The sequence below is a fragment of the Stegastes partitus genome, unplaced genomic scaffold (assembly GCF_000690725.1).
Source record: "Stegastes partitus isolate 25-593 unplaced genomic scaffold, Stegastes_partitus-1.0.2 Scaffold13, whole genome shotgun sequence".
Classification (NCBI taxonomy): Eukaryota; Metazoa; Chordata; class Actinopteri; family Pomacentridae; genus Stegastes; species Stegastes partitus.
In genome coordinates, this window is record NW_007577744.1 from 417,868 (window position 1) to 443,061 (window position 25,194).

At 42.5% G+C, this 25,194-nt stretch overlaps 1 protein-coding gene across 1 annotated transcript in view; it reads left to right on the forward strand.

Annotated features, from left to right (window-relative positions):
• The window catches only part of adgrv1 (adhesion G protein-coupled receptor V1), a 102,185-nt gene that overhangs the window by 6,950 nt on the left and 70,041 nt on the right, over positions 1-25,194 (forward strand). The window contains exons 8-51 of the mRNA XM_008288546.1: positions 25-295; positions 1,425-1,751; positions 2,266-2,442; positions 2,794-3,017; positions 4,070-4,196; positions 4,746-4,931; positions 5,409-5,589; positions 6,029-6,192; positions 6,291-6,414; positions 6,519-6,779; positions 7,975-8,101; positions 8,253-8,476; positions 8,629-9,363; positions 10,976-11,349; positions 12,083-12,262; positions 12,698-12,878; positions 13,030-13,223; positions 13,361-13,490; positions 13,832-13,912; positions 14,435-14,574; positions 14,668-15,033; positions 15,179-15,422; positions 15,517-15,732; positions 15,839-16,054; positions 16,158-16,402; positions 16,508-16,689; positions 16,805-17,303; positions 17,412-17,721; positions 17,906-18,115; positions 18,886-19,016; positions 19,351-19,450; positions 19,572-19,751; positions 19,836-19,999; positions 20,288-20,375; positions 21,351-21,429; positions 21,517-21,655; positions 21,940-22,081; positions 22,862-23,127; positions 23,349-23,524; positions 23,682-23,809; positions 23,922-24,103; positions 24,242-24,388; positions 24,485-24,565; positions 24,690-24,954. Of these exons, the coding sequence (XP_008286768.1) occupies positions 25-295; positions 1,425-1,751; positions 2,266-2,442; positions 2,794-3,017; positions 4,070-4,196; positions 4,746-4,931; positions 5,409-5,589; positions 6,029-6,192; positions 6,291-6,414; positions 6,519-6,779; positions 7,975-8,101; positions 8,253-8,476; positions 8,629-9,363; positions 10,976-11,349; positions 12,083-12,262; positions 12,698-12,878; positions 13,030-13,223; positions 13,361-13,490; positions 13,832-13,912; positions 14,435-14,574; positions 14,668-15,033; positions 15,179-15,422; positions 15,517-15,732; positions 15,839-16,054; positions 16,158-16,402; positions 16,508-16,689; positions 16,805-17,303; positions 17,412-17,721; positions 17,906-18,115; positions 18,886-19,016; positions 19,351-19,450; positions 19,572-19,751; positions 19,836-19,999; positions 20,288-20,375; positions 21,351-21,429; positions 21,517-21,655; positions 21,940-22,081; positions 22,862-23,127; positions 23,349-23,524; positions 23,682-23,809; positions 23,922-24,103; positions 24,242-24,388; positions 24,485-24,565; positions 24,690-24,954 (9,164 nt within the window). The remainder of the gene's footprint in view (positions 1-24; positions 296-1,424; positions 1,752-2,265; positions 2,443-2,793; positions 3,018-4,069; positions 4,197-4,745; positions 4,932-5,408; positions 5,590-6,028; positions 6,193-6,290; positions 6,415-6,518; positions 6,780-7,974; positions 8,102-8,252; positions 8,477-8,628; positions 9,364-10,975; positions 11,350-12,082; positions 12,263-12,697; positions 12,879-13,029; positions 13,224-13,360; positions 13,491-13,831; positions 13,913-14,434; positions 14,575-14,667; positions 15,034-15,178; positions 15,423-15,516; positions 15,733-15,838; positions 16,055-16,157; positions 16,403-16,507; positions 16,690-16,804; positions 17,304-17,411; positions 17,722-17,905; positions 18,116-18,885; positions 19,017-19,350; positions 19,451-19,571; positions 19,752-19,835; positions 20,000-20,287; positions 20,376-21,350; positions 21,430-21,516; positions 21,656-21,939; positions 22,082-22,861; positions 23,128-23,348; positions 23,525-23,681; positions 23,810-23,921; positions 24,104-24,241; positions 24,389-24,484; positions 24,566-24,689; positions 24,955-25,194) is intronic.

Here is a 25,194-nt window from a genome sequence, read left to right on the forward strand (position 1 = left end):
CATCCAATATTATCATACTTCCAGATTTGATGGCATCATCATTGTAAGAAATGGAGGCAGCTATGGCGCAGTGTCTGCAAACTGGTCCATCAGCAGAAACTCCAGCGATCAATCGCCGGTGTCAGACGACTTGAGGCCAGAAGAAGGGACAGTGAGATTTGCTGACGGACAGGTGACTGCAGTGGTTCCAATAAGCATCGAGGCAGATGATCAACCAGAAGAAGCAGAGGCGTTTCTTCTCAAACTGCTGCCCAGTACTGTAGATGGAGGTGTGAAGGTTGACGAACCCATGGAGGTCAGTTTAAAGAAGATTTGTTGTTGCTTTGGGCTTGTATGTATTTAGAAAATATGGCTGCACTTGCTACAAATCTAATTCATGTGCTTGCACGTGTTCGGCATGTGTGTGTGTGACCTGCTGTAAGGTACAGTGTCAAACTTGGCACATTCCGCAAAAGTCGACCCCTTGGCGCGTAATTTGCTCCGTGGGTGTTCCCTTAATGTGGCTGAATCAAAACAAAGCGGAAACAGCAGGCGCACTCCGTGTGTGGTGTCCCTGTGGGCTTTTTTTTTTTTTTTTTTGAGCGTGGGTGAAATGGTGACAGGTTTTTATAGCTTCCATCTTTGTCCAAGCCTCTTGGCTATGTGTGAAAGAGGTGGGCAGATCTAAGTCTTGTTTATGTTCAAGGCATAAGATGTGACATGCAAACACACACCAGAACACCACTTCAAGTTGTGAGACGTTAGGGTCTGTTTGCCATCTGTGCGGAAAGAAGTTGGCTCAGCAGAAATTCAATGAAGAATAAACAAACAACTGTAACATTAACTTAATCAGTGTTGTCTTTGAAGCTGCAGATGATATATCACACACAGAGGAACTGATATACACATTACACTGAGCTGTAAATCAGCTGTTGTGAAAGTGCCAGGCAATGCATCAGACAAGTGTAGGTTCCAGGGAAATGAATGAGCCGCAGTTAAAGGCTCATGGAAACTACTCTAGCAGTCTTAGCAGAGTTAATTAAAGAGGATGCCTCTCTAAAGTTAGCTCAGGGCTCTGTTTTACTACTTTCAGTCTCACTTGTTTTCTTTCCTCTCTGTGTTCCTCACCTCTCCTTTTTTCTTCTTACGACCAAGATGTAATCTTAGTAACACAAAAACAAGACATGCAACAAAATTCTCAGATGTAATTGATGGTAAATACGAGCTTCATTGCAATTACCCTCTCATAGGTTGAAGATCTGTTAGCATCCTTCTCAATGCACATGGCACAAAGACACTCCCTTAGACAACTCAGCTATAAATAGAAGGAAGAATGTTGATGGTATATTTTGTTTCTTGAGCATTCCTTCATCAGTTCTTTTCTTAGGCTGATTTGTTCATTTTAATCCTGCTCTTCAACTGGTCCTTCTCCTCGCATTCTTCAGATGGTGTTCTACATCCAGGACAGCGATGATGTCTATGGGCTGTTTCGGTTTGACCCAGCCAAAGAGCAGAGCATCCAGAGTCAACCTGAGGGCCGTTTCATATCGCTAAATTTTCTGCGAGATGGTGGTACGCTGGGTAACGTCTCTATGACTCTCACGGCCCTCTACATTCCTGCAGGTCCAGTAGACCCAGCACTGGCCCGTGACCAGGTTCTGAATGTTAGCAGGTCTATTAATGTTGTGTTTTCCCATGAGCCGATGGTCCATGTCACACTGCCAATCAGGAACGATGCCTTTCTGCAGAATGGAGCTCATTTCTTAATACAGGTAACAATGCTGGAATCAAGGTGTTTCCCCCGCCCCCTCCCCAGAATTCAAGATACTTGGATGTTTTTTTTTTTTTTAACTTGCAGCTGCTTGCACATCTAAAAACGTAATCTTTTTGTTTGTGTTTGCACTCCTTTGACGGATGAGTGCTATCCAAAGTTTAAGTGCCTCATTTGGATGTGTGAATGGTTTGACATTGGCTCTCAAATCTGGCACGTTGCTATGGGATTTGCCCAAACTAACAACATCACCAGGCCCTTAAAGCTAGCAAAAAGTACTAGAAAAGTCTTCTTGACATTCTGTAGAGCTTCTGCCTTGTTACTTTAACACAGACATGCACAAATATTAATGGAGTGAATGGAGGACTGACAGTGACAGAACAGAAATAACCGTCTTTGATGAACCAGTTTTTACAATAACAGCTTTGTTTTCAAAGTTTTCTCTCATCAGCTAGTGACCCTGTTTGAGCCTTGTGATTAATGAACTGTTTCTTTTTTTTTGTTTGCTTCCTCAGTTGAATGCACTTGAGCTGATTGATATCAGTCCCTCAATTCCCTCAAACAGCCCAAGGTTCGGGGGACCGCTAACCCTGACTTTGACCGTCACCCCCGACATTGCTAATGGAGAGATCGGCTTTACAAGTAACAGCACAGTGGTGGTTTATGAACCAGAGGACAGCAATACCAGCATGGTAAGATATGATTCCTGTTTTCAGCAGCATTGCATACCAGCAGTATTAACACCATAACATTTGTTGGTATGAGAGTCATGACTACGTAAACAACTCACAGTGGGTAATTGATAAACTGTTTCTCGTTTGGACCTGAAATTATACAAAAGCCTTAAAGACCCCATGATTTATTATTACCATGCAGTTCATCATTTTGTGCTAAAATGAATGGAAAAGAGGGTTTCCTATTTTACCACTGTAGCAGATAAGAGTCTCTAATCACTGACTTTACAGCCACCACACTGCTCATTTAAAAAAAACAAAAACCCTGTGTTATGTATAGGATGTTAACTCTAACGATGCTTGGTGCAGGTGAGCCTTCCTCTGCGGCGCGATGGGACAGACGGTCGGGCTGTCGTGTTCTGGAGTCTTCAGCCAACTGGAGCCAATCGTGAGGATGTAACGGCTAATGACCTGCAGCCTTTCAATGGCTCTGTCGTCTTCCTCTCCGGGCAGAGCGATGCCTTCATCAATCTCACGATCATGGCTGACAATATCCCAGAAGTCAACGAGACCTTGCTGCTCACCCTGGATAGGTAGGCACATTAAACTCTGGGAAAACCTGCAGTTAATCAAGTATCATCGAGACTTATGAGACCCTCCTGTCCACACGATAACTGTACTATAATAACTCCTAGTGGCTGAGTGCATCATTCCATTGCTTCAAGTGTGTGTGTGTGGAGGAGGGGGGAGGTTATCCGTTAGCATCTATTAGTCTATATATTATGATGAGAATCGTGGCTTTCTTTCCCTCCCACTCCTTCCCTGCAGGGTGGAGACTGCACGCTTTATAGTGTACTTTGGGTAAGTGGAGAGCGGAGTGAACCTGGTGGTTTTGTGTGGCGTGAATCAGGTCTTTGTTTTTCAGAGAAGGGCCTACTTCAGGATTTTCTTTGGTCAACGTAGGGATGAGGAGGGTTAGGGTGGGGGATTCTGCGTGGTGTGAAAAAAAGGGAATTTAAAAGAGAGTGGCTGTTGGGCGTACACAGAGAATCTTCTTTAACCAGGCGTGATTGTGTAACCTTTTAAAGATGTCAGTGTTTGTATGCATGCACCACCTTGGCTGTGGCTATTGGTTTGGAGTGCTTCATTCTGTCATGTCTTTGTGACTCCTGTTTTGTTATGCTTGCTTGGCTCCCATTTTCTCAGCACACACACACACACACACACACACACTCCTGGGGAGCAATAAAGATGCAGGCATGCAGTTGATTGACACGGTTATTAAAAGCGGTCTACGCAGTACGACTTCAGCATATAGACTCATTAGAGAAGGAGCATCACACCATGCAAAGAATGCATTGAGATGTTTAAGTGACAGTTGAGCTTTTTTAGCTGTAGCTTTTATTGTTGCTGATCTTAGACACTTAAGCAAAAATCCAAGAAACTGTATGTCCGAGTTGCCATCTGCTGCACTTTCACTTTTGCAATTCTTACAACAAAAGCAGCTCCACAATCCTTCAATGAAGGTGACAAATGTTTTGAGAAAAATAACATCTTTTGTTCTTCTGCTTTGTTGTATTTTTTATTCTAAGGATGGCTATGATCTAATATTATACTTATGTGTGCATTCCTGTGTGTGTCCCAGGAGTAATGTTGAGAATCAGATCCTGAAAGCCGGCTTCACCAGCAGGGAGATTATCATCATGGAAAACGATGATCCAGGAGGAGTCTTTGAGTTCTCCCCATTCTCCAGAGGTCCATGGGTTATTAACGTGAGTCAAAGTTTAAAACTGCAACAAAAAAAACAATAAGACTTCATTTCAAGTAGTCTGTCTAGTTAGCTAGAGTAATTGTTTCCACTCCTCAGCTCCCTGTTCTGAGACCAGGACGTATCTGTTAGGAAAATGCAGCCCGCCACCAATACTCCTATAATTAAAGTGTGTGTCACGTTGTTGTGACTCATTTCAGTTGCATCACATCTGGAAGAGCTGTATGTGACAATGTTTGCAACCCACAGGAACAGGTTCATTACTGGTTTATTTTCAGAGTTATTCAGATCTCACTCTGACTTAGAGATGAGACAAGCAGACTTACTGTATTTCAAACTTCTCCCAAGTGTCTCTTATCCGTAAAAGCCAAGGTTGTTCTTTTTGGCCTCACAGTTATGAACCTGTGACTGGAAGTCTGATGATGTTTTTACAGGTGTACATTTAAAAAAAGAATAAAATAAATAGTCAGGGGTTTATGGGGCTAAGTGCAGAATGTTGTTATCAAGTCTAATTTCTCTCTGGTCTCATGATATTTGTATTTTTTAAATCTAGGAGGGTGAGGCCGTGGAGCTACATGTGGTCAGAGCACAGGGACAACTTCTGAAACAGCTGGTACGATATGTTGTGATGCCTTCAGGCAGCAGTGAATTCTATGGCGCAATAGGCATCCTGGAGTTTAGACCGGGAGAGCGGGAGGTGGTGGTGGCTCTGGTGGCAAGGCCTGATGGAGTGCCTGAGGTAAGGACATGAGGAATATTATTATTATTATTATTATTATTATTATTATTATTATTATTATTATTATTATTATTATTAACAATAAGACACAATTTTATTTTGTAGATTTCATTTTTCTTTATCCATGCAGACCTCTTATCATTACATTAAATGAAATCCCTTCACTACAAAATGAAAACTAATCTAAACTAAAATATTATTTATATTCTAGTTAGTTAAACACATCAACTTTCCTCTCATTTGATTCAGGAATTTTGCAAGCTTGTTTTGAAACAAGGCTGAATTAGTCAGCAGGTTTTCATTTGCCTACATCTGTTCTACATACTGTTCGAATGTGACTTAAATTTAGCATTTCCTGCAGCAGGCTATAAAGTTTTTGCTCTAAACCTGACTTTTTCTTTCTTTCTTTTTTTTTTTTAAATAATAAAACTGCTTGTTTGTGTGTGTGCGTGTCTGTGTATCTGTGTGTCCATACAGCTGGACGAGACTTTCTCTATGGTACTTAGTAGCCACAGCACTCCACCCAGTCGTCTAGGCAACCACAGAGAGGTCAACATCACAGTGCGGAAGAACGACGACCCCTTTGGGGTCATTGAGTTCATCCAATCAGGACTGACGGTGGCCATCAATGAGAGCAAAGGCAGCGCGATGCACCAGGGTACTTTGAAGTAGCAGTCCTTTAGATAATAGTGATACTTGTCCATGTCAAGTGGCATCTCATTGACACTTAAAATGGACCTAATTGGAGTGAATCACACACAACATTGGTTTCTATGTGGAGGCAGACTTTTATGTGCTTGTTAAGGAAAATAAGGACAATGCTGCTTGTATTTTTGTGTAATGCAAAAGAATGTGTTAGTGCACATAAACTATGGAGCACACAATTTTCTATTTTCTATGCAAGGAAGCTGTACGATTAAAATCTTATGAAGTTTGTTTGTTAGACAGACAAATACATTATTATATTTATGTGCCAAAATGGTCCATACTTATTCTACCAAAGTAGTCTGTATTTGAAGGAAAGTAAATGTACATGAAAGCATGATTAATTGTGAGGTCAGTATCTAAATAGATGATCTCTGCGTATTCTTCTTTAGCTGTATACCCTGTAGTGAGGAACAGGGGTCACTTTGAAGAAGTGTCTGTTTCATGGGTCTTGGAGCCGTTCATGTCCGGAGATGTCAGGCCCCTCCAGGGAAACATCACCTTCAAGGAGGGGGAGTACCTGAAGAACCTGACTCTCTTCTCTGTACCTGATGAGGTGAAATGTTCAACTAAACTCAAAAATGCATGAAATTCACAACAGAGTTATAGTTCCTTGTTTTCACTTTTAATTTTTTTTTCTTTTTTTAATTTAAGATCCCAGAAGAAATGGAAAATTTCACCATCACACTATTAAATGCAACAGGTGGAGCAAGACTGGGAGATAAACGCAATGCTAATTTACTGATTAATAGGAATGATGACCCCATTTACTTTTCTGGTAAATGTTTTATTGAATGTGGAGCATACTATATATTCTGGCATTCACTCGGCTTTGCTCTCTGACGTCTTTCTGTGTCTTCCAACCTGTCGTGCTTGTCTCAGAACCTGCTATTGTGCGACTTCAAGAAGGTGGGGTGGCCAACTTTACCATTCTGAGGGCCGGGCGAGCAGACTTTGTGGCCACAGTGATGTACCGAGTGGAGTACGGTGACGCATCACCAGATGACCTGACCCTGCTGAGTAACGACACAATGCTGGTGTATGATGTGGGTGAATGGATGAAGAACATCTCTGTGGCTGTTGAAGATGACAACATACCGGAGACTGATGAACCGTTTTACATCGTTCTCTACAATGCCACAGGTGAGTACAGACTTTGTTTTAAGCGAGTGATTAGAACTGGGGTGTACTGTATATTATAGGGTCATATTCTATGGATCGGTGCTCACGTCAGTTAATATAGGGGATGTCGTGTCTGACAAAACATACGAAAACTCCTGCATCCCACTCTGATGATTAAAAGTCAGTTGCTTTTCTCATTTTTAATGTAGTTCATAATTAAAAAATCTATCAGTGAAACCCGATCCGACGTTAACATCAACCCCTTCTCCTCTGTTTCTTCCTTCTTGTCTTAATGCAAGTTGTATATGTGCAAAGAGGAGCAGCTGAACTGAAGGTTCTCCTAATCCCAGTATTGTGTTTCATTGATGAGAGTGAAAGGCCAGTGGGCCCCAACAGAACCTTAATTATCAGACTCCAGACATTCTAAGGCACAAAGGGCAGCCACTCCACTGACCTCCTTCTGCTGACTGATTGACGTAGAGTAGAGTAGAGTAAGGGTTAGCCTCTGGTTTATGCCAGGGAGTTGTCCTGGCAGGGATTGTGTCAGAAGTCAATAACCCTGATGTTAGTAGTCAACCAAACTCATATTGGGACCTTGACATTTGTGTAGCTTGCCTGATTAATCATGGGCAGATTAGCTTGTTACAATGTAAGACTGGCAACTTGAAGTATGTGCTAGTGAGAGCTTATCTCAGTTGTGTGAATGCTGTTTCAGCAAATTGTCATGCCACTGTAATTCTTATTCCTTCCTTTGTTATTTGTTATTTTTTTTAAACAACTTTAAAATGTAATGATTGTGGTTGTTCAGTTTAACTGCTCTGCTGAGAGAAGCCTTTATTTTTGCTCTCTGTTTTTTTCATGAATAAGAAGCCCTTTCCTCCTGGGCTTGGTTGCCATAGTTATCGTGTGCTATGTTAATAGGCAGCCTCCCCCTATTGCATGAAATTTAGCATGACAATAACAATATGGCCAGTGCAATCCATGTCAATCTCTCTGCTGGCTATCTATCTATCTATCTATCTATCTATCTATCTATCTGTCTATCTGTCTATCTATCTATCTATCTATCTATCTATCTATCTATCTATCTATCTATCTATCTATCTATCTGTCTATCTGTCTGTCTGTCTGTCTGTCTGTCTGTCTGTCTGTCTGTCTGTCTGTCTGTCTGTCTCGTAGATCTTGATTTAACCTGATAATATGCATGTGCACACAGGTGATGCTGTTGTGTATGGAGCAGACACCGCTACTGTGGTGATCGAGGCCAATGACGATGCCAATGGGATTTTCTCCTTGGAATTTGTAGAAAAACCTGTTGAGGAGGGCAAGACCAATGATTTTGTGTAAGGAGCAGGTCCTCAATTCATCTTGCTTAAGCAAAATAACTATGTGCCAAAAAAATTAAAATGCAAAAACTTCCTATGGACTTTTGAATTAGTACTATTTATGCTCTTTTTAAAACTTTGCTCCAACTCTTTTTTTCTTCTGTTGCAGTGTACTACGTGCAAGGGGCCATTTTGGCAATGTTACAGTCTTCTGGCAGCTGTTTGCTAATGACTCAGTGACGCCTCTGGAAGAAAACCAGGAGTTTACACACACAAATGGCTCCATCACGTTCATTACAGGTGAAGAAACCAAGCCTATTGTCCTGGAGGCCATCGCAGATACATTTCCAGAGTTCAATGAGTTCTTCGTCCTCAGGCTGGTAAATATCTCAGGTGAGTTCAAGTATCAGATTTGAAAATTATGTAAATTCATCAGCTGTGTCTAAACTTACCGTGACATTTTTTTGAGTCATCAGATTTTAAAATCTTGGCGCTGAAAATTGCAAATTTGTAAGTTTGTCTTTCTTGTCCGTAACGTCTATAAGGTGGTTTCCCTGGAGAGGGCGGAAGATTGGCCAACACCTCTCTGAACGCTTCAGTTCTCATCCCTTTCAATGACGACCCGTTTGGTGTCTTCGCCATCGCTGACAGCAACCTGGACCAAGAAGTAGCTGAAGACGTACTCTCTGAAGATGATATGGCTGATGTTACCTCCTTCACCATCCTCCGACAGCAGGGTGCTTTCGGTGAGGTGCGCGTTGGCTGGGAGATCGTTTCTGGACACTTCCCACAAGGCCTTCCTCTGATGGATGACCTGCTCCTTCAAGCTTCCTTTCCAGATGAGGTTGAGCTCAAGCCTTATGCTAGGAGACACCACTCAGCCACAGACACGTGGTTTTTCTCTGGGCTTCCAGGAGCTTATGGGACCATCTCCCCTGACGATGGGCCTGCTGCCATTGGCAACTTCACCTTCTCTGCTTGGCTGGTACCCAGACCAGATACCGATGGCTTCATAGTGTCCAAAGGAACCAGAAATGGGAGCTTGTATTATGGAGTGAAGGTCCACACCAATGAGTCTCATGTGACTGTGATGTTGTACTATACAGTGACAGGTTCAAACAATACCCAAGTGGCCCGGGCTACTGCTGAGAAGTTTTTGGAAGAAAACACGTGGCTACACATAATTATTACAGTTGATGATGGGATTATTGAGTTCTTCTTGGATGGGAGTCCTATTCCTGGGGGAGTGAAGAGCATCAAAGGAGAAGGCATCCAGGATGGTGAGTTGGTAATAAATGGATTTAATATAGCATAGTAACAGGCCAGGTTGTTTCATGTGGAGTGTCCATAATAATTCCAGTTTTATCTGTTGCTTTCAGCTTGTGACAAGAGTTGCTGTTTGTTGTTTAGCGTGACTTTGTGGCATTTAAACACATCCCACATGACATTCTGGTTTATCAGTGCACCATTGGTTTGAGCATCAAAACCTGGCCTTTTTGCACCACCGCTGGTTGTCCTATGTTCCTTCAACAGCTCTATCATATGCTGCTGCATTTATAAAAATTAAAACAGCGTTGGCACTCAAACCTGTATCACCACTTGGTTTGAATGTGAAGTTGTAGTGAAGGTCTTTTTTTTAAGTCTTGCAGTGTTCAATGCATTTTGTGGCATTTATACATTAATTCTACAATGTAATCCAAAGATACCATATATACGTTGTTTTTCATATACGGAGGCCCCTTCATACAGTATGTAAATGCGTGTGTACCTTCACACACACCCACCTCTTAGCTGCTGCTTCATTGTTCGGAGCCGCTGGGACTCTGCAATGCTTGAGTGACCACTTAGCCTCAGCACTGCTGGACATTGTTACCGCTGAAGGGAATCAGTCGGCATCTTCTTTTCTTCCTATTTTCTCTAATTAATGGAGACAATAGCCTGTATTTGACCAGAAGCTCCCAGAGGGGAAATATTCTAATGCCTCTTTGGCTAACTCCAGTCACAGCAGATTTATACATAATCATTAGTCATGTCGTGTTATTGTCTGCTAACTGGTAGCTCGGCCTGCCGATAAATTGCTTTGTGTCAGGGCTTTGTACTTGCTCACTGTGGCAGATTTCCTGCATTTGTCCTATTTTGTACAAGTCGGGGAAGTGATAGGCGCGAAAGGTGTAAGTGTATAAATGAATAATGAGAAGGAGCTGGACCTAGGCATTTGGTGGCCTTAATCAAGATTCTGTTTGTCGTCTAAATACGCTCAAATCAGAAGAACCAAATGAGTATAATCAGTAATTCATGTGAAAAAAATTCAGTTTATGCTCAGTTGCTATGATCTCAACAGATCAACGACAGATTTTTTTTTTCACGGAAGGTGAAATAAATCAAGTCAAACAAAATTTTAGTAGTGTTATTTTAAAATTAAACAAATGTGTCAATATTTGACTTTTAAAACATTCAAACAAGGAGTTACAACTCTTTGACAAGCACAGTTTTTCTAAAAGTGAGAGTTGCAAGAATTATGAATAAGGTCTAATGAGGTTTTAAGCATCGAAAGGTACGCAGAAACTTGACCAGCATGTGTCATCTTACAGAATAGAATCACACAATATACACACAAACACACACACACACACACACAAAAACAATACAAAACATTATAGTATGGCTGTTTGTGGTCCGTCACACAAATTTACCGTCATTTTTTCTTGCATCTTCTTAAATCATATTCTGTACATTGTGCTTGAGTCTTTCCTCCTTGTATACATGATATTTTTGCTAATTTGTTGTTGAAATGATTTATATTGTGTACTAATATATAGGTTATTACTAAGCTTTAAAAATACAAAATAACATGCAGTGTTTTTTTTGGGGGGGGGGGTGTTTCTACTTCAGGACCTGCTACAGTGTTTATTGGATCAAATCTTGAGGGTGAGGAGCGCTACACTGGCCTTCTCCAGGACGTTCGCTTGTACCACATCAGGCTGAACCGCAGCCACATCCACGAGCTCCACACTCAGCCTCCTAAAACAGACCTGCGCAACATCTCGGGTTACCTGCGTTACCGGCAAGACGAGAGGCAGAAGTCGTTTGTGGTGGAGGTCAGGGATGATAATGAGGAAGAGGGAGAGGAGGTGTTCTACCTACAGCTGGTGGCAGTGCGTGGTGGAGCACGCCTCCCCCTGCCCAGACCCACCGCTATTTTGCGAGTCATGAAGAGCGACAATGCCAACGGGCTGTTTGGATTCACTGGTGCCTGCATACCTGATGTAAGTGTATTTAAGTTGGTGGCATTTACTTGGTCAACCTGCTGCAGGAACCTGTCTAGCACTTCAGTTTTAACAGAAAAAAAACCATCCTTAAAATAGCCCCCAATCTACATATGATCACTATTACAGGAGAAATTTTTGCCACTGTCATCACTCATTTGTTTCTACACAGTAAACATATGCATAGAAACACATGTAATTCAAACCCATTGGTTTGTCAGTCCCGATCCTGCTGCATATTTCATCAGTCTCCATGGCTGGCAACAGGGTGAGCATGCTGTTCCTTTTTAGATGAATTGGATGAGTGTGCTCTCGTGGCCCATCTCAGGTAGAGCGACAGCTGGTGAGGCGGCAGCAGGTCTGTCAGTGAGAGCATTCCTATAGAAGGGGATCAGGAGTTCCATCACTGGAAACTGGAGATCTTGTTCCTTGTTTGCATCAGTACAACAGGTGGCAGGGCTGGGGATGGCATTCCATCAGAACCAGAGGATCGTCTTTTCATCTTCGACCATCAGGGGATAAAAAGCCGTACAGGCATGTGGACTATCCACTGCTCATGTCTAAATCACATTATTACTGAGTTGTTATTAGATTAGGCCATTAAGCTGTTTGGTAAGGCGAGCTCGATTAAGTTGAACAAACTGCAGTAAGCGACTACACTTGATGCATTTAGTATTGATCACATCCTCCGATGAATTCACTGATGTTTTTATTCCTTCGCATGTCCTCACAGACCACTGAAGAAGGCTCCACTATCTCATGTGTGATTGAGCGTATGCGGGGATCTCTGGACCATGTTTATGTCAACTACACTGTTAACCAAACAGACAGCTTGGACAGTGACGTGCCGGCCCCTGAAGATTTCGTTAACGCAACTGGAGCTGTGCTGTTCATGCCTGGACAGCGCTCCGAGGTGTGTGTGTGACAGTGAGAGTCTCTTACAAGCTGGAGAATGCCAAGAGTGCCAAAGAGTGCAGTCACACATTGTGTACAAACAAGTGTGAAGGAACTTGTGTGTGCTGTATTTCCACATTGGCATATGGGATGTTAAATAAATACCTTATGTCCAGTTTAACAGCAGCTTTTTGCAGTCACCAAATTTGTTAGGTTTCTTGATAACCAGCCCCACCTAGTGGTTGCTTGGTTGCACATTTTGTAACAAATTAACAGGTGTCAGCTGATATTTACTCTTAAACTTGAACAACTATTAGATAGTTAGCAAAAATCTAATTGCAATATTATTAGCTATCCTAAATCAGCCACTTAATAAAGGTTAGAATATAGACTGTTTATCAAGTGTACAGCATGGATTAGAAAGTAAAGCTAATGCTTGCTTTTCATCTGTTAGGTGCTGAACCTACTGGTGTTGGATGATAACCTCCCAGAGCTAGCAGAGTCCTTTCAGATCACACTGGTGTCAGCAGAGTCCGGTGACGGCAAGCCAGGCTCCACTCCCACCAGCGGAGCAAGCATCGACCCCAACAACTCTGTTAACACCGTCACTGTCACAGCTAGCGACCATCCCTATGGTATTCACTCACATTCCTAAAAAGCAGAATTGGTTGTACTTTCTCAGTGTTGCTGTAAAAACTGTCTGAATTTATAAGACTCTGTTGTGACAGTTTTCCTTGTCATTTCCCCTTATTTCCATTACAACACACAAACCCTTCCCTGATCCAGGCCTGCTACAGTTTCAGCCCAGTCCTCCAGAGGATGGTTTGATCTCTCCAGCATTAGAACCAGCCCACATCACTGTTAACGAGGAAGATGGTCAGATCCGTCTGCTAGTAGCTAGAGCGCAAGGCCTGGAGGGAAGGATTATGGTAGGGTACAGGACAACCCCCTTCACAGCATCCAGCCCCGAAGACTACGAGGTTAGTTTCCACTAGCATCTGTCATCTTACTGATGTCCGCATAGACACTGATGATGTAATAATAAACAAACAAGCAGATATACTATATTCTGACTGTTTCCCTGGTTGCCTCTTTCCTCTCTTTATTCCACTGGCAGGACTCAGAGGGCATGTTGGACTTTCTTCCAAGGGAGAGGTTAAAGTTCATCAATGTAACCATTGTAGACAATCCTGTCCCTGAGCTAGACAAGATGTTTAGAGTGGAGCTCTACAATGCTGATGGGGGAGGTGAGAATTTTAAGCTTTAGTTTCAAACACATTTTGATTTTGAGCCACTGATCTGCATTTTTTTCCCTATTTTTTTTCTAAATCAGTAAAAAAAAAAAAGAAAAAAAGATCAGAAATCTCTATTTAGCAGTTTGTGCCTATTTTTAAATAAGCTGCACTGACCCTGTGTTCTGTGCTGCTGTTTTTGTGTGTTTTGTGTGCCGTGCTCCTGTGTGCTTCCCCTTACCTACAAATGTGACTACCTACCTGGCCTCCTTCCCATTTGCCCTTCAACCTCTACTCCTCTGGTGTGATTCTAACTTGGTGTGACACTTCTGTGGTCCTCGTATGTGATCCATCAGTGGAACACTTTCTTCATAGTGAAGGGAGTGGTAGTGGGGAGAGTGACTTTGACTTCCTCCTTCCATCCTATCACCACCATGGTAAGTATCCCCTTCCTTTACTCCCCAAACTCCTTCTTCTTGTCTCTATCCCTTCATTCCCACACTTAACCTTTAGCGCATATGCACACTCACACATCTGCAGGTGTGTGTGTGTGCACATGCATGTGTGCTTTAATGTGTGTGATATTTACATTATACTCTGACCCCCGTGAGAAGTACTCAAGGAGACTGATGTGGGAAAAGTAAATAGACTTTCACAAGGCTGGATGGAGAAAGCAGTTGACACGAACTATCGGATACCCCAGTATTTTACTCTGAGGTTGTATTGCTGTCACCTATTGTGAAATAACCTCCACACACTACATGAAGCTGCTGTTTTAATCTGATCTTGATTATAATATTACTTTATTTCTTTTAAGAATGATTATCAAAATCGATCACATTTAGATTTCCCTCTTCTCTGACCAATGAGTACTTTTCATTTCCTTCAAACTGAAACTCCTTAAAATGCAACTGAAAGATTTCCTTCATTGTAACACACATCTGAAATTTTCTGTGCAGCCAGCTTGGGAGTTGCCTCCCGCATCACAGTGACCATCGCTGCATCTGATGACGCTCATGGAGTCTTTCAGTTCAGTCCTGAATCCCTGTCTGTTAATGGAACAGAACCTGAGGATGGATATGACTCAGTGGTCCTGCAGGTCAGTGCAATACACAGTTTAAATATGAGGAAAATGGCAAGTGCTTGTTCATCATTGTGCAACATGTTGTGTTTTCATTTGTTCGTCTCCCAGGTGGATCGTTCCTTTGGTGACCTCTCCAATGTAACTGTGTACTGGGAAGTTGATCCAAGCTCTGAGGGGGAGCTCCTCAGCAGATCTGGAAACATCAGCTTTGGTGTAGGTCAGACAGCGGAGAACATCATCATCAATGTGGCCCAGGATGAGATCCCTGAGTTGGACAAGAGTTTCATTGTGTCCTTGGTTAACATCTCACACGGTCGTCTGGGTGACAAGACATCTGCCACTCTGACTGTACTCGCCAGCGATGATCCTTATGGTGTTTTTGTATTTGCGAATGCAACAAGATCTGTTCGACTTCCTGAAGCAGACTCAACTGTCTCTCTGACCATCCTGCGACAGAGAGGCCTGATGGGTCAGGTGAGTCCAACTGTAGAAGGTTTAGAAACTTAATAGGGGTTGTAGAAATGAAAGCCGCTTTAAGTAAATACAAATACCAGAATCACAGATGCCCACATGTGCTGGATGTATAAAATTATAAATTTTTTAATTTGAATTCATCTAGGTGCGAGTTACGTATGGGACACTAAAGGAGACTGATCCAGCGCCTTACAGGACTCCTGGGGTGGGCAGAGCAACCGAGGAGCGGGATTTCGTTTCCCTCCTCAATTCTGTTGTGTTCTTAGCCAATCAAAGTGAAGCAAACATCACCCTTAGAGTGCTGGACGACGAGGATCCAGAAAGAGATGAGTCAGTGTTTGTGAAGCTGATCCGCGCTCAGCTCATTCAAGGAGAGCAGGAGAGGCTCAGTAAGATTTTGACACACAAAATAGTTTCAGAGATAATGATGCTTAAACCATGTAACAGTTGATTGATAAAATGTGCTGTGTCTGTTCTCTACAGTTTCCAATTCCCCTTCTCTGGGCTCCAGGACTGACATTGTAGCCCAGGTGATAGTAGAGGCCAGCGATGATGCTTTTGGAGTCCTTCAGCTGTCGGCTTCAGCTGTCAGTGTAGCTGAACACTACGTGGGTCCCATAATAAATGTTACACGTGTAGGAGGGATTTTTGCCGATGTATCCGTCAAATTCAGAGCAGTGCCTTTGACTGCCAGAGTCAGTAAGTTTTGAGGACATGGAGTATGAATTTAAATCATTCTTTATATGGCATGTGTGTGAGCAGACTGTCCTTGTCCATGTGTAAGTGCATGTGTGAAATCTTATAGGTGAAGACTACAGCGTAGCCTCAACTGATGTGGTCCTCCTGGAGGGGGAGTCCAGCAAATCTGTACCCATCTATGTCATCAATGACGTGGTCCCTGAGCTGGAGGAGACCTTTCGCATTGAGCTGATCAACCAAACTACAGGAGGAGCTCTCCTGGGGGAGCTCACACGTGCCATCATCACCATACTGCCTTCCGATGACCCTTTTGGTGCCTTTGGTTAGTAGACTTTTTCCAGGATATTTTTTTTACTCTTTCCATACTATTTTAATATATTTCTAATTGCTTAATGAGCCCCTTCTATTAATTTAAATCTACCTAGGCTTCCAGGCTGTTCCAGTCACAATAGAGGAGCCAGGATCTAATTCTATCGAGGTCACACTACCTATTGTGCGTAATGCCGGTACTATTGGCACAGTGGCCGTCCAATGGCAGGCCACTGTCAATGGTAAGCTAGCAGTGGGGGACATCAGACCCACATCTGGAGAAGTGAAATTTGCACCTGGAGAGACCATGAAGACACTGAGAGTCGAGATTTTAGCCGATGATGTACCTGAAATCACTGAGGTAAGATGCTGAAGGTGGACGTGAAATTGTGATCATGTGAAATGATACATCTGTTGAAGTGATTTTTGCTTGTAATGATTGTTGCACTGTTTCTGTCTTTTCTAGGTAATAAAAGTGGAGCTAACTGGTGCCAGTAATGGAGGAAACTTGGGAGCTGATACATCTGTTGACATAATAGTGCCTGCCAATGATAACCCACACGGGACAGTCTACTTTGAACAGTCTGCTTACCGTGTCCAGGAGCCACTGGAGGGAGTTTATCTAGCGAATATTACTGTCCGCAGGAGGTAATTATTGTTTTTAATAATGATTGTACAATGGTAAATAACAGTCCTGCTTATATTGAACCCTGTTTTCCTATCTGCTGTCTTTTCTATATCATCTCCATTGTCTTTATTCCAGAGGGGGTCACTTTGGTCGCTTGGAGATCACGTACAGCACCTCTGAGATTGACATTGTTGGCTTGGCTCAGGCTGATGACCAGAACCTGTTGATGTACTATAACCTTCCAAAACCAGGTGTTCCTGCCACTGGCCCCATTATTACAGTTAACATCACTGGGAAGGGAGAACCCCTGACTGCATGCGCTGCTGCTTGTCTGAGGGAGCGTGCCTGCCAGGCCTTCTCCCTGTCATCAGGCGTCAACCCACCGTCCTGCACTTGGGTGACCTCAGCGGCTGATCAGCTGACCTCTGAATCTCAGGTTATGACGTATGTAAAAAACGGCACTGCAGCTGCAGTCTTGTTCAGTGCCCAGGCCGTGGCAGGGAGTGATTACACCCCTGTGACGGCTCAAAGTGCCTTCATGGATGATAGATCGGGGGCTGCCAACCTCACTGTCCCAATTTTGACTGATGAATTCCCTGAAATGGATGAGAGCTTCTCCATACAGATATTAAAGGTAAAATCTAAAACTATATGTGTATACTTCCTGTTGCTCTGTGGTGGTTAGGAGTAAATTGAGTTTGCTTTTTAACAAATAAACCATTTTATTGTGTGTTGTTTGAAGGTAGAGCTGATAAATTTGACCGTGCCTCAGAAGAACCTGCCTTCAATCGGTCAGCCGGACAAAGCTGTTGTCACTATTGGGGTGAATGGAGATGCATTTGGCATCTTTTTGATCTACAGCCTCAGTCCCAATGCTACAAATGAGGGCCTTTATCTAGAGGTTCGAGAAGAGCCTACGGTTGTGGTGCCCCTGGTTATAGAGAGAAGAGGAGGGAATCTGGGAACTGTAACTGTAGAATGGAGAGTTGTTGGAGGAATGGCCACACCAAATGCTGACTTTACCGGAGTAGGAGGAACTCTGGTTTTTGATGGTATGTGCATTTTCTCAATTATTAGAAATAGTTGGAATAGTTTGAATTATGTCTGGCAACTATCTATTAAAGTCATCACCATTTCAGTGTCTCTTGGGGTTCTTGACCCAATAAGCCAATAGTGATGAGAATTGAAACCAATCCTTAACCAGTGTTGCCTGTACTTTTTCCTGTCTGTCTACAGGTGATCTGAAGAAGACAATAGAGATAGCAATCAGAGATGACACTGAACCAGAAGACAACGAGAGCCTCATGATTGCTCTTGTTAATACAGAAGGAGGAAGTCGAATCCTTCCCAGCTCGGACACTGTAACCATAGTGATATTGGCTAACGATAATGTGGCTGGGATTATTGGATTCCATTCAGCCTCACGCTCTGTCATCGCCAGAGAAGGTGGGAAGATGTATTTGATGATTAAATAGCCATACTACATATCTCTGAACAGTTTGTCAGCCCCATTTTCTTATTTAATTCCAACTGCTGTAGAAATTGCAGGCTTTGTGTGATTAATCAGATCTCTTTTTGTTCTGCTCTGCCCAATGTCAACTACTTCTGGTGTTTTCTGACCCTGCAAGGTTGGCACGCCAATGCTCTGTGTCTTCTTGCACTCTCACTGATAACATTTCATTGCCCCCCCTTTGGTAAAGGAATAGGTATAGGTGTCTCAGTGCAAATTACGTCAGCTTCTTTCCATCCTGCAAGAAGTATAGAGATTTGAGTCATCACACTAAGTCTGTAATTCTTTCAGGGCTGAGCAGCTTTCAAACATCCAGGCAGAATTTCTGCAACACAACCCTCCCATCACTAGAGATGTGTTCTAATTATACATGAATGCAGGATAGCACACTAGCACTGGCAGCATGCAGCAACAGGTGGACTCTGTGGCTGTCATTATCTTAAAATTATATATGCATGAGCGGTTAAAGGCTCCAGACAATTAGAGATCTGGAGTCTCATCTCCTGTCATCTACAGTATAAGAAAAAGCAATTCACATTGGAAGTTCATAAATATACCCCTCTGTTAAAACCTATGTTTGAATTTAAATAATTCCTATGTACAAGCACACATTGGACTGATTTAAAGCTTAGGAGAAGTTTATGTATTGTAGCAGCTCTTTCTGATTATTCTGTAAAGACCAACTGTATTATAACTCATATTACAGGTGAGAGACTGTCCTTATTAGTGCTGAGGTCAGCTCCAGGTCTGGGTAATGTCACTGTGGACTGGACTATACAAGGACCTCTTGTACATCGGACCTTCACCCAAACCTCAGGGACACTTTTCTTTACTGAGGTAAATGTCAAGTCACCTTTATATATTACATATAATATATTATTTATATTCAAAAACAACAGAAGTGGTTTCCAGTAGAGGTAGATTAGCTAACAATACAAATGCATAATAGATTATTGAACAATTTTTTTGTGGGATTGGGATTAAGCAAATGTATTGCACTTTATGAAGATGCATGCTTTGGCACAAGTCAGCATGTCATTATTGTTGTTCTTCTGTGAGAGTGGTTGAAGGTATTCACCTAACAACTCACAGAATTAAACGAGTACTTGAGATGCATCCATGATTTTGCATCTTCAGCGGTGATGATTAATTTGTGGTGTTTCTCTCACAGGGAAAACTAAATGAAACCATAGTCGTGGAGCTTCTTGATGATGCCACACCAGAGGACAAAGATGAATACAAAGTGTCCTTGTCCAAAATACAAACTTTTGGTAATAAGCTGCTCTTAGTATCTTTTTGGTTGATAATTGCGCAGGAAGAAACTGCAAATGTGTCAAAGTAACCCTCGTTAGCAGTCTTGTACTAAATAATATTTCCCTGACTTCCACACAGGTGTTGTGGTGACAGGCCATGCTGCCCTGGATGTTCAAAGCAGTGAGGCGGTGCTGACTGTGGACACCAGCGATGAGCCCTATGGACTACTGACAATCGCCCAGTCATCTCGTGTGGTGATCACAGATGAACGGGACCAAACTATAAACATCTACGTGAACAGAGAGTTTGGGGCCTCCGGTCAGTAGGCTAATCTTTGAAGGTTTGTAAGCACTATAATATTTTACCCTGTAACTAATGTTATGTCTAAATGTCTGTGTACAGGAGCGGTGAATATCACCTATGAGGTTATACGAGGTTCTTTGCAAAACCTGTCCCAGGTCGAGGGTAATCTTGCTGAGCCAGGACAAGACTTCATCTCTGGCACTGGTTCTGTGATCCTTCAGGATGGACAGACTTCAGTTGCCATCCCTGTCACCATACTAGAGGTAAAAACTGTATCTGTCTTCCATACTCCTACTTCTCGATACATCAAACTTGACAAGCCTGTTTGAAACACACTACTGTGACATGATTGTGCGTCATCATTTGTTTGTTTATTGTACTTTCTTCGAATTGTTATGAGGTGTATCTGCATCATTTTTCGACATTGCAGTGTTAACTAGATTCAGCGACATGACAAAATTCCATAGAATGTCTACCACTATAAACTTTGATCTTCTTTCTTAAAGCAGGATTGTTTGAATATGAAATTTTAAAGCTTCTTGTTTTATTAGGACGACATGCCAGAGTTGCAGGAGTTCTTCCTTGTCAACATAACATCAGCAGTGCTCATCACGACTCTTGCCACTGTTCCCCAACTAGGTATGGAGAAATTTAACAGCATCTGAGCTACAGTCACTACTGAGATTCATTTATCCTGTCTTATCCTCACCTTGGCTTTGCCATTTCAGTGTCAAATTACATGTAAGATTCTTGATGGATTTCTGTCATGGCTTCTACCTGCTTCTCCTGCTGTTTATTGAAGTTTTTGTCTACAATTTTATGAAATCACTTTTTCTCTTCTCTCTGTAATTTCTCACCGTTTGCTCTGTTTGATGAATAGAGGTTGTGTATTGCACTTTGCCAGGTAAATTACACAATCGTATGCTCACAGCCCTTGCCTAAAACAATATCCCTGTATGGTTACATCAAACTACAAGTTTGTAGTTGACTGTCAAAATGCACCATCAAAGAGCTTGGTAGTTGTTGCTACTGCTTTTGCATAATCCAAACCACAGTCTAATTTATGAATGAGTAACTTTAGAAAGTGATGAGTTGACAGAATAGAGGCAGAGCAGCACTCTGAGGTTCCCAGAATACTGTCAGCCTTCTGCCTGGAGACACACAGTAAACACACGGCCGCTCTTTTGGCAGCAATCATTATGTGGCTTGGATGGTGAGATTGATGCTTTCCATGATTGAGGAGGCTCGGGGATTTGGTGGGAGCCGAGTAGCACTGTGTGGTGAGGAGAGAGAAAGCCAAACTAAACCCGGAGCTGGCCTCCCAGTGTCTTGGCCACAGAGTCAATGGGAGAAGACTATTCAGGGGGTCATAAATCAGTCCACCCAAAAGACTTGGCTGCTCAGCCACTTACAGGAGACGCTTCTTAGCTATAATACTACGCTCAAATGTGCCGTGACTGAAGTTAGATCCGCTACAGTTTCCCTTCACGCAATTTGCTCTTGCACTGTAGTCGCAGCCTGAAGAAATTACTGCTACTTACTGCAGTTGTTAAGAAGAAATGACAGCCTGAATGTTATCATACATTCCCTCTGTGCATGTGGTCTTTCCTCCAGACACCCAAGGTTTGATGGCAGAAGTCATCATTGGTGCAAATGATGGAATTAGAGGGGTCATTGAATGGACAAACACCATGTAAGGAAAGCACCCATATAGCACACGTTTGTTATGTTGTTGCCCAAGTAAAGATTTTTTCTTATCCAAATGTTTTGTCGCTTCCAGGTTTGAAGTGAATGAAACAATAGGGGTGCTGACTCTAGTGGCCTACAGGAGCAAAGGGACATATGGAAACGTCTCTCTTCTCTTCTCTGCTCAAAACCTGGAAGCTCAACAGGGGCTGGACTACAATACCACAGAAACGGTTAGCCGTACACAGTATTCAGACATTACACTCAAAATCAGTGGCTATCCAGAACGGCAAAGTCAAGAACAGCTGGAATAGCTGACATTCCTGTTTTACTTCACATTCAAAAGTGCTCCTCAGTTCTGAAGAAGATGAACTGAAGACGTTTTGAATGCAACCTGTAAAGATTTGTCCAGTGTCCCCTGACTTAGCCTCTTTATCATGCCATGTATAGCTGTGAGTCTTCACAAACATGTAGGAGCATTAAGTTTTAAAACATGAAAACCCCTCTGTCCACCCAGAGACTCCATTTTGTTGACGGTGAGAGGCATAAGTTTATAGAAGTGCAGATAGCGGATGACATCGTTCCAGAGGGAGCTGAGAGGTTCAAGCTCATCCTGTCCGAGCCTTCTCCTGGGCTGGAGCTGGGCGCCAGTGCCACTGGTAAGGACACAATAGAACATTTCAGAAAATCTTTAGTCAACAGCATAAGACAGTGAAGCATCAGCTTCTCATGCATATTAAGTTGAAATGTATGTTTCACAGTCTAGACTTAGTAGAGATTTTCTCTAAGAGGGTTAGGAGATTAATGATTTATTACTTGTAGTGATTGGCTGGCAGGTTTTAGAGGATTTGGATATCAGGACACTTCAAACAGTGGTTGAGTGAACATTCCTTTTCTAAATTGAGTAAATGGACAAGCTAGATCAAACTATTGGTAACAATATCTGCAGCACATCTTCCTCTTGCTGTTGCCAACTGTCTGTTATACTGACCATGAATAAGCTTCATAACTGAATGAAGGTTTTAACACATTTTCTGTCTTAAGCAGCATCCACTCTATATATTATTTTCACCACATTAAGTACAGCATTTTTCATAAGGACACCTGGATGTGTGTTATTGATTGTCTGACTGCGTATTTTACGTGAATTAAGAACTGAGAAATCATACTCACTGATACCTGATTGTGTGACATGTCCCTTTATTTTGGGTCATGTCAGTGAAAGAAATTGCAACATTATACGATATTAAAGACGATGTATGACATTGGAAGCGGCCACAATTATTTCACTGCTCCATTTACTTAAAACAGCCCTGTTAGCATTCAAAAACAAATGTTTTGGATTATTGTTAAATTATCAGAACTGATAAAGTTCTGGTCATATTGTATGTATCTACATCATAATTATTTTCCGGATCTACTTCTTTCTCTTCCTGTAGCAACTGTGACTATCCTGGCCAGTGATGATGGACATGGTGTGATTTCCTTCAACACCAGTGAGCATTTCCTCTTGAGAGAGCCCACCTCTGCGTCAGGGCCCGGTGAGAGCATGGCCAACCTCTATGTGGTTCGGAACCCAGAAGAAGGCACATTCGGCACCGTATCAGTTCAGTTTACTATCACTGATGCACACGGCAACCTAGCGGAGGGCGATCTGATGCCACCACAAGGGTTTGTGGTCCTGGAGGATGGAGTCAGATTTAAGGTGAGGGAAAGGAGATTTTTACCGACCAACAGCATCCAAACAAATGCACGGGAAAACGTATATCTTCTTCTAGCTAAGTTCGTTTTTTTTTGTTGTTGTTGTTAAAGCTTTAACACTGAATTCATTTTCGTGATCAGTATTTGCAGTTTTCAAATATATATAACAGCATGCACTTTTTCAGATTTATTGGAAGTTCTTTAGTCCCATCTGTGTTGTTTCAGATGCTGGAGATCAGAGCAATACTTGATGCTGAACCGGAAGCAAATGAAACCTTCACAGTGGTCCTGTCCAACCCAACAGGAGGTGCAAGGCTGGGCGACCAACTGGAAACTCTCATCACCATCCTGGAGAACAAAGCTCCTTCTGGCTTGTTTCGAATTGAACCTACTCTCAACAGGTCTCAAAATAGACGCTTCATTATGATCAGAAACTTTAAATATCATACATACTTGCTCTATGTACACTGTTTGTGGCTGTTCAATACAAATTCACAAGAAAGCACACAGATGTCCTCATGCGAAAACTTGCTTGCGTATTGTGTGTTTTCTGTACAGAACTAGCACAGAAATCGTTGCTGATGAAGGAGGCAGTGCAGTTTTCCTCACAGTATCCCGCAGCAATGGTCTGGAGTCGGCCGTCAGTGTGGAATGGGAGATGCAGTCTGACACAGCTGTGGCCTCTGGTGAGACCAGTGATCATTTTACTTCAAAACCACTCAAACCTCCCGAATGCTCATAAATGTCCCCCTTTTTCTTGTTTTGTTACTTTAATCTCCTTCTTGTTTTTTCTTCTAGAGGGTCCCCTCCCCGTCATGGGTGTGTATCAGAGTTTTGTGGATAATCCCACCTCTGCTTGGTGCTCCCTTCCAGAAGGGCCTTCTTCTTTGGCTATGAGACTGGATAGGAGACCCGTTGTTGGATCCTCCCACACCTTGGCCACTCTGTATCGGTGGCAGGGTGTGTTTATGCCAGTAGAGGTAGGCTAGCAACAGCATTGTTCCTGAACCAGCACACGATATCCATAAACTTCAGAGTAAAACCCAGTAGGGTCTGATTAGCAGTGAATCCATTGTTAGCATAAAAAAAAAAATCTCTCTGTCTGTTGGTTGTTACAGTCTGCGAGGATTCAGGACCCAGGATCGTGTGTTGGGTTTGCAGTGAATGGTTCCACCTACATAGGCATTACACATAGTGGCCCTCCCTTCTTACCTGCTGCCAACCTCAGCATCTTCAAACTGCAGAAGGACCTCAATATCACATTGGTAAGTATAAACCATCATGTTTTCTTACACTACTGCAACACTGTGGTATTGTCTTCTATTGTACTGATATAATTTGAGACTATCTGATTTCTTTAGCGACAAACTTTAGGTGTGGAAGCTCTGGATGTCAAACACTTCTCCACTGAAGGCAGAGATTATCTGATAGCATCAAGCCAGGTGACGAGTCTTCCGCTGTTTTAATTGTTTACAGTTATGTCGAAATCTTTAAAAGCAGACACAGGCTCCTCATTGGAGAAATTCTAAATCTTTTCTGACTATTTTATTCATTTTGTCTCTACAGATTTTTGTTTGGACTGGAGGCTCCTTCACACTCCTGCAGACTCTTGACTTCGAACAGGGCGTCCTCAGTGTAACTCCATTCACTCGTGCAGATGTTCCCTATCTGTTGGCGTGCATAGACAGACAGACTGAAAGTTGCTCCCTGCTTCAGTGGACCAATGGAAGATTTCAGAATCTGCAGCCCCTCCAGCTCACCGGGAGAGCCAGTCAGGTGGAGACAATAAACACAAGAACAGAGGACACTCTCCTGTTGGTTTCTATTGAAGGTGACCTGTCTTGCTTTGGCATCACATAACATTAATGAATCCTGTTGTGTTTGTTTTTCAAACTTAAATAACTATTCTTGGTTCTTTTGTATTTGAACTTAAGTGAAACCTGCTTTTTCAGTGAACGTTGCAGTGAGTAAATAGAATGTAAGTCACTTAGTCTACAGTGTGCTAAGAGGATGGCTGTGTTTTTGCAATAATTAGATACTGTTTTCTGTGGTTGCATTCTCAGAGTACTTT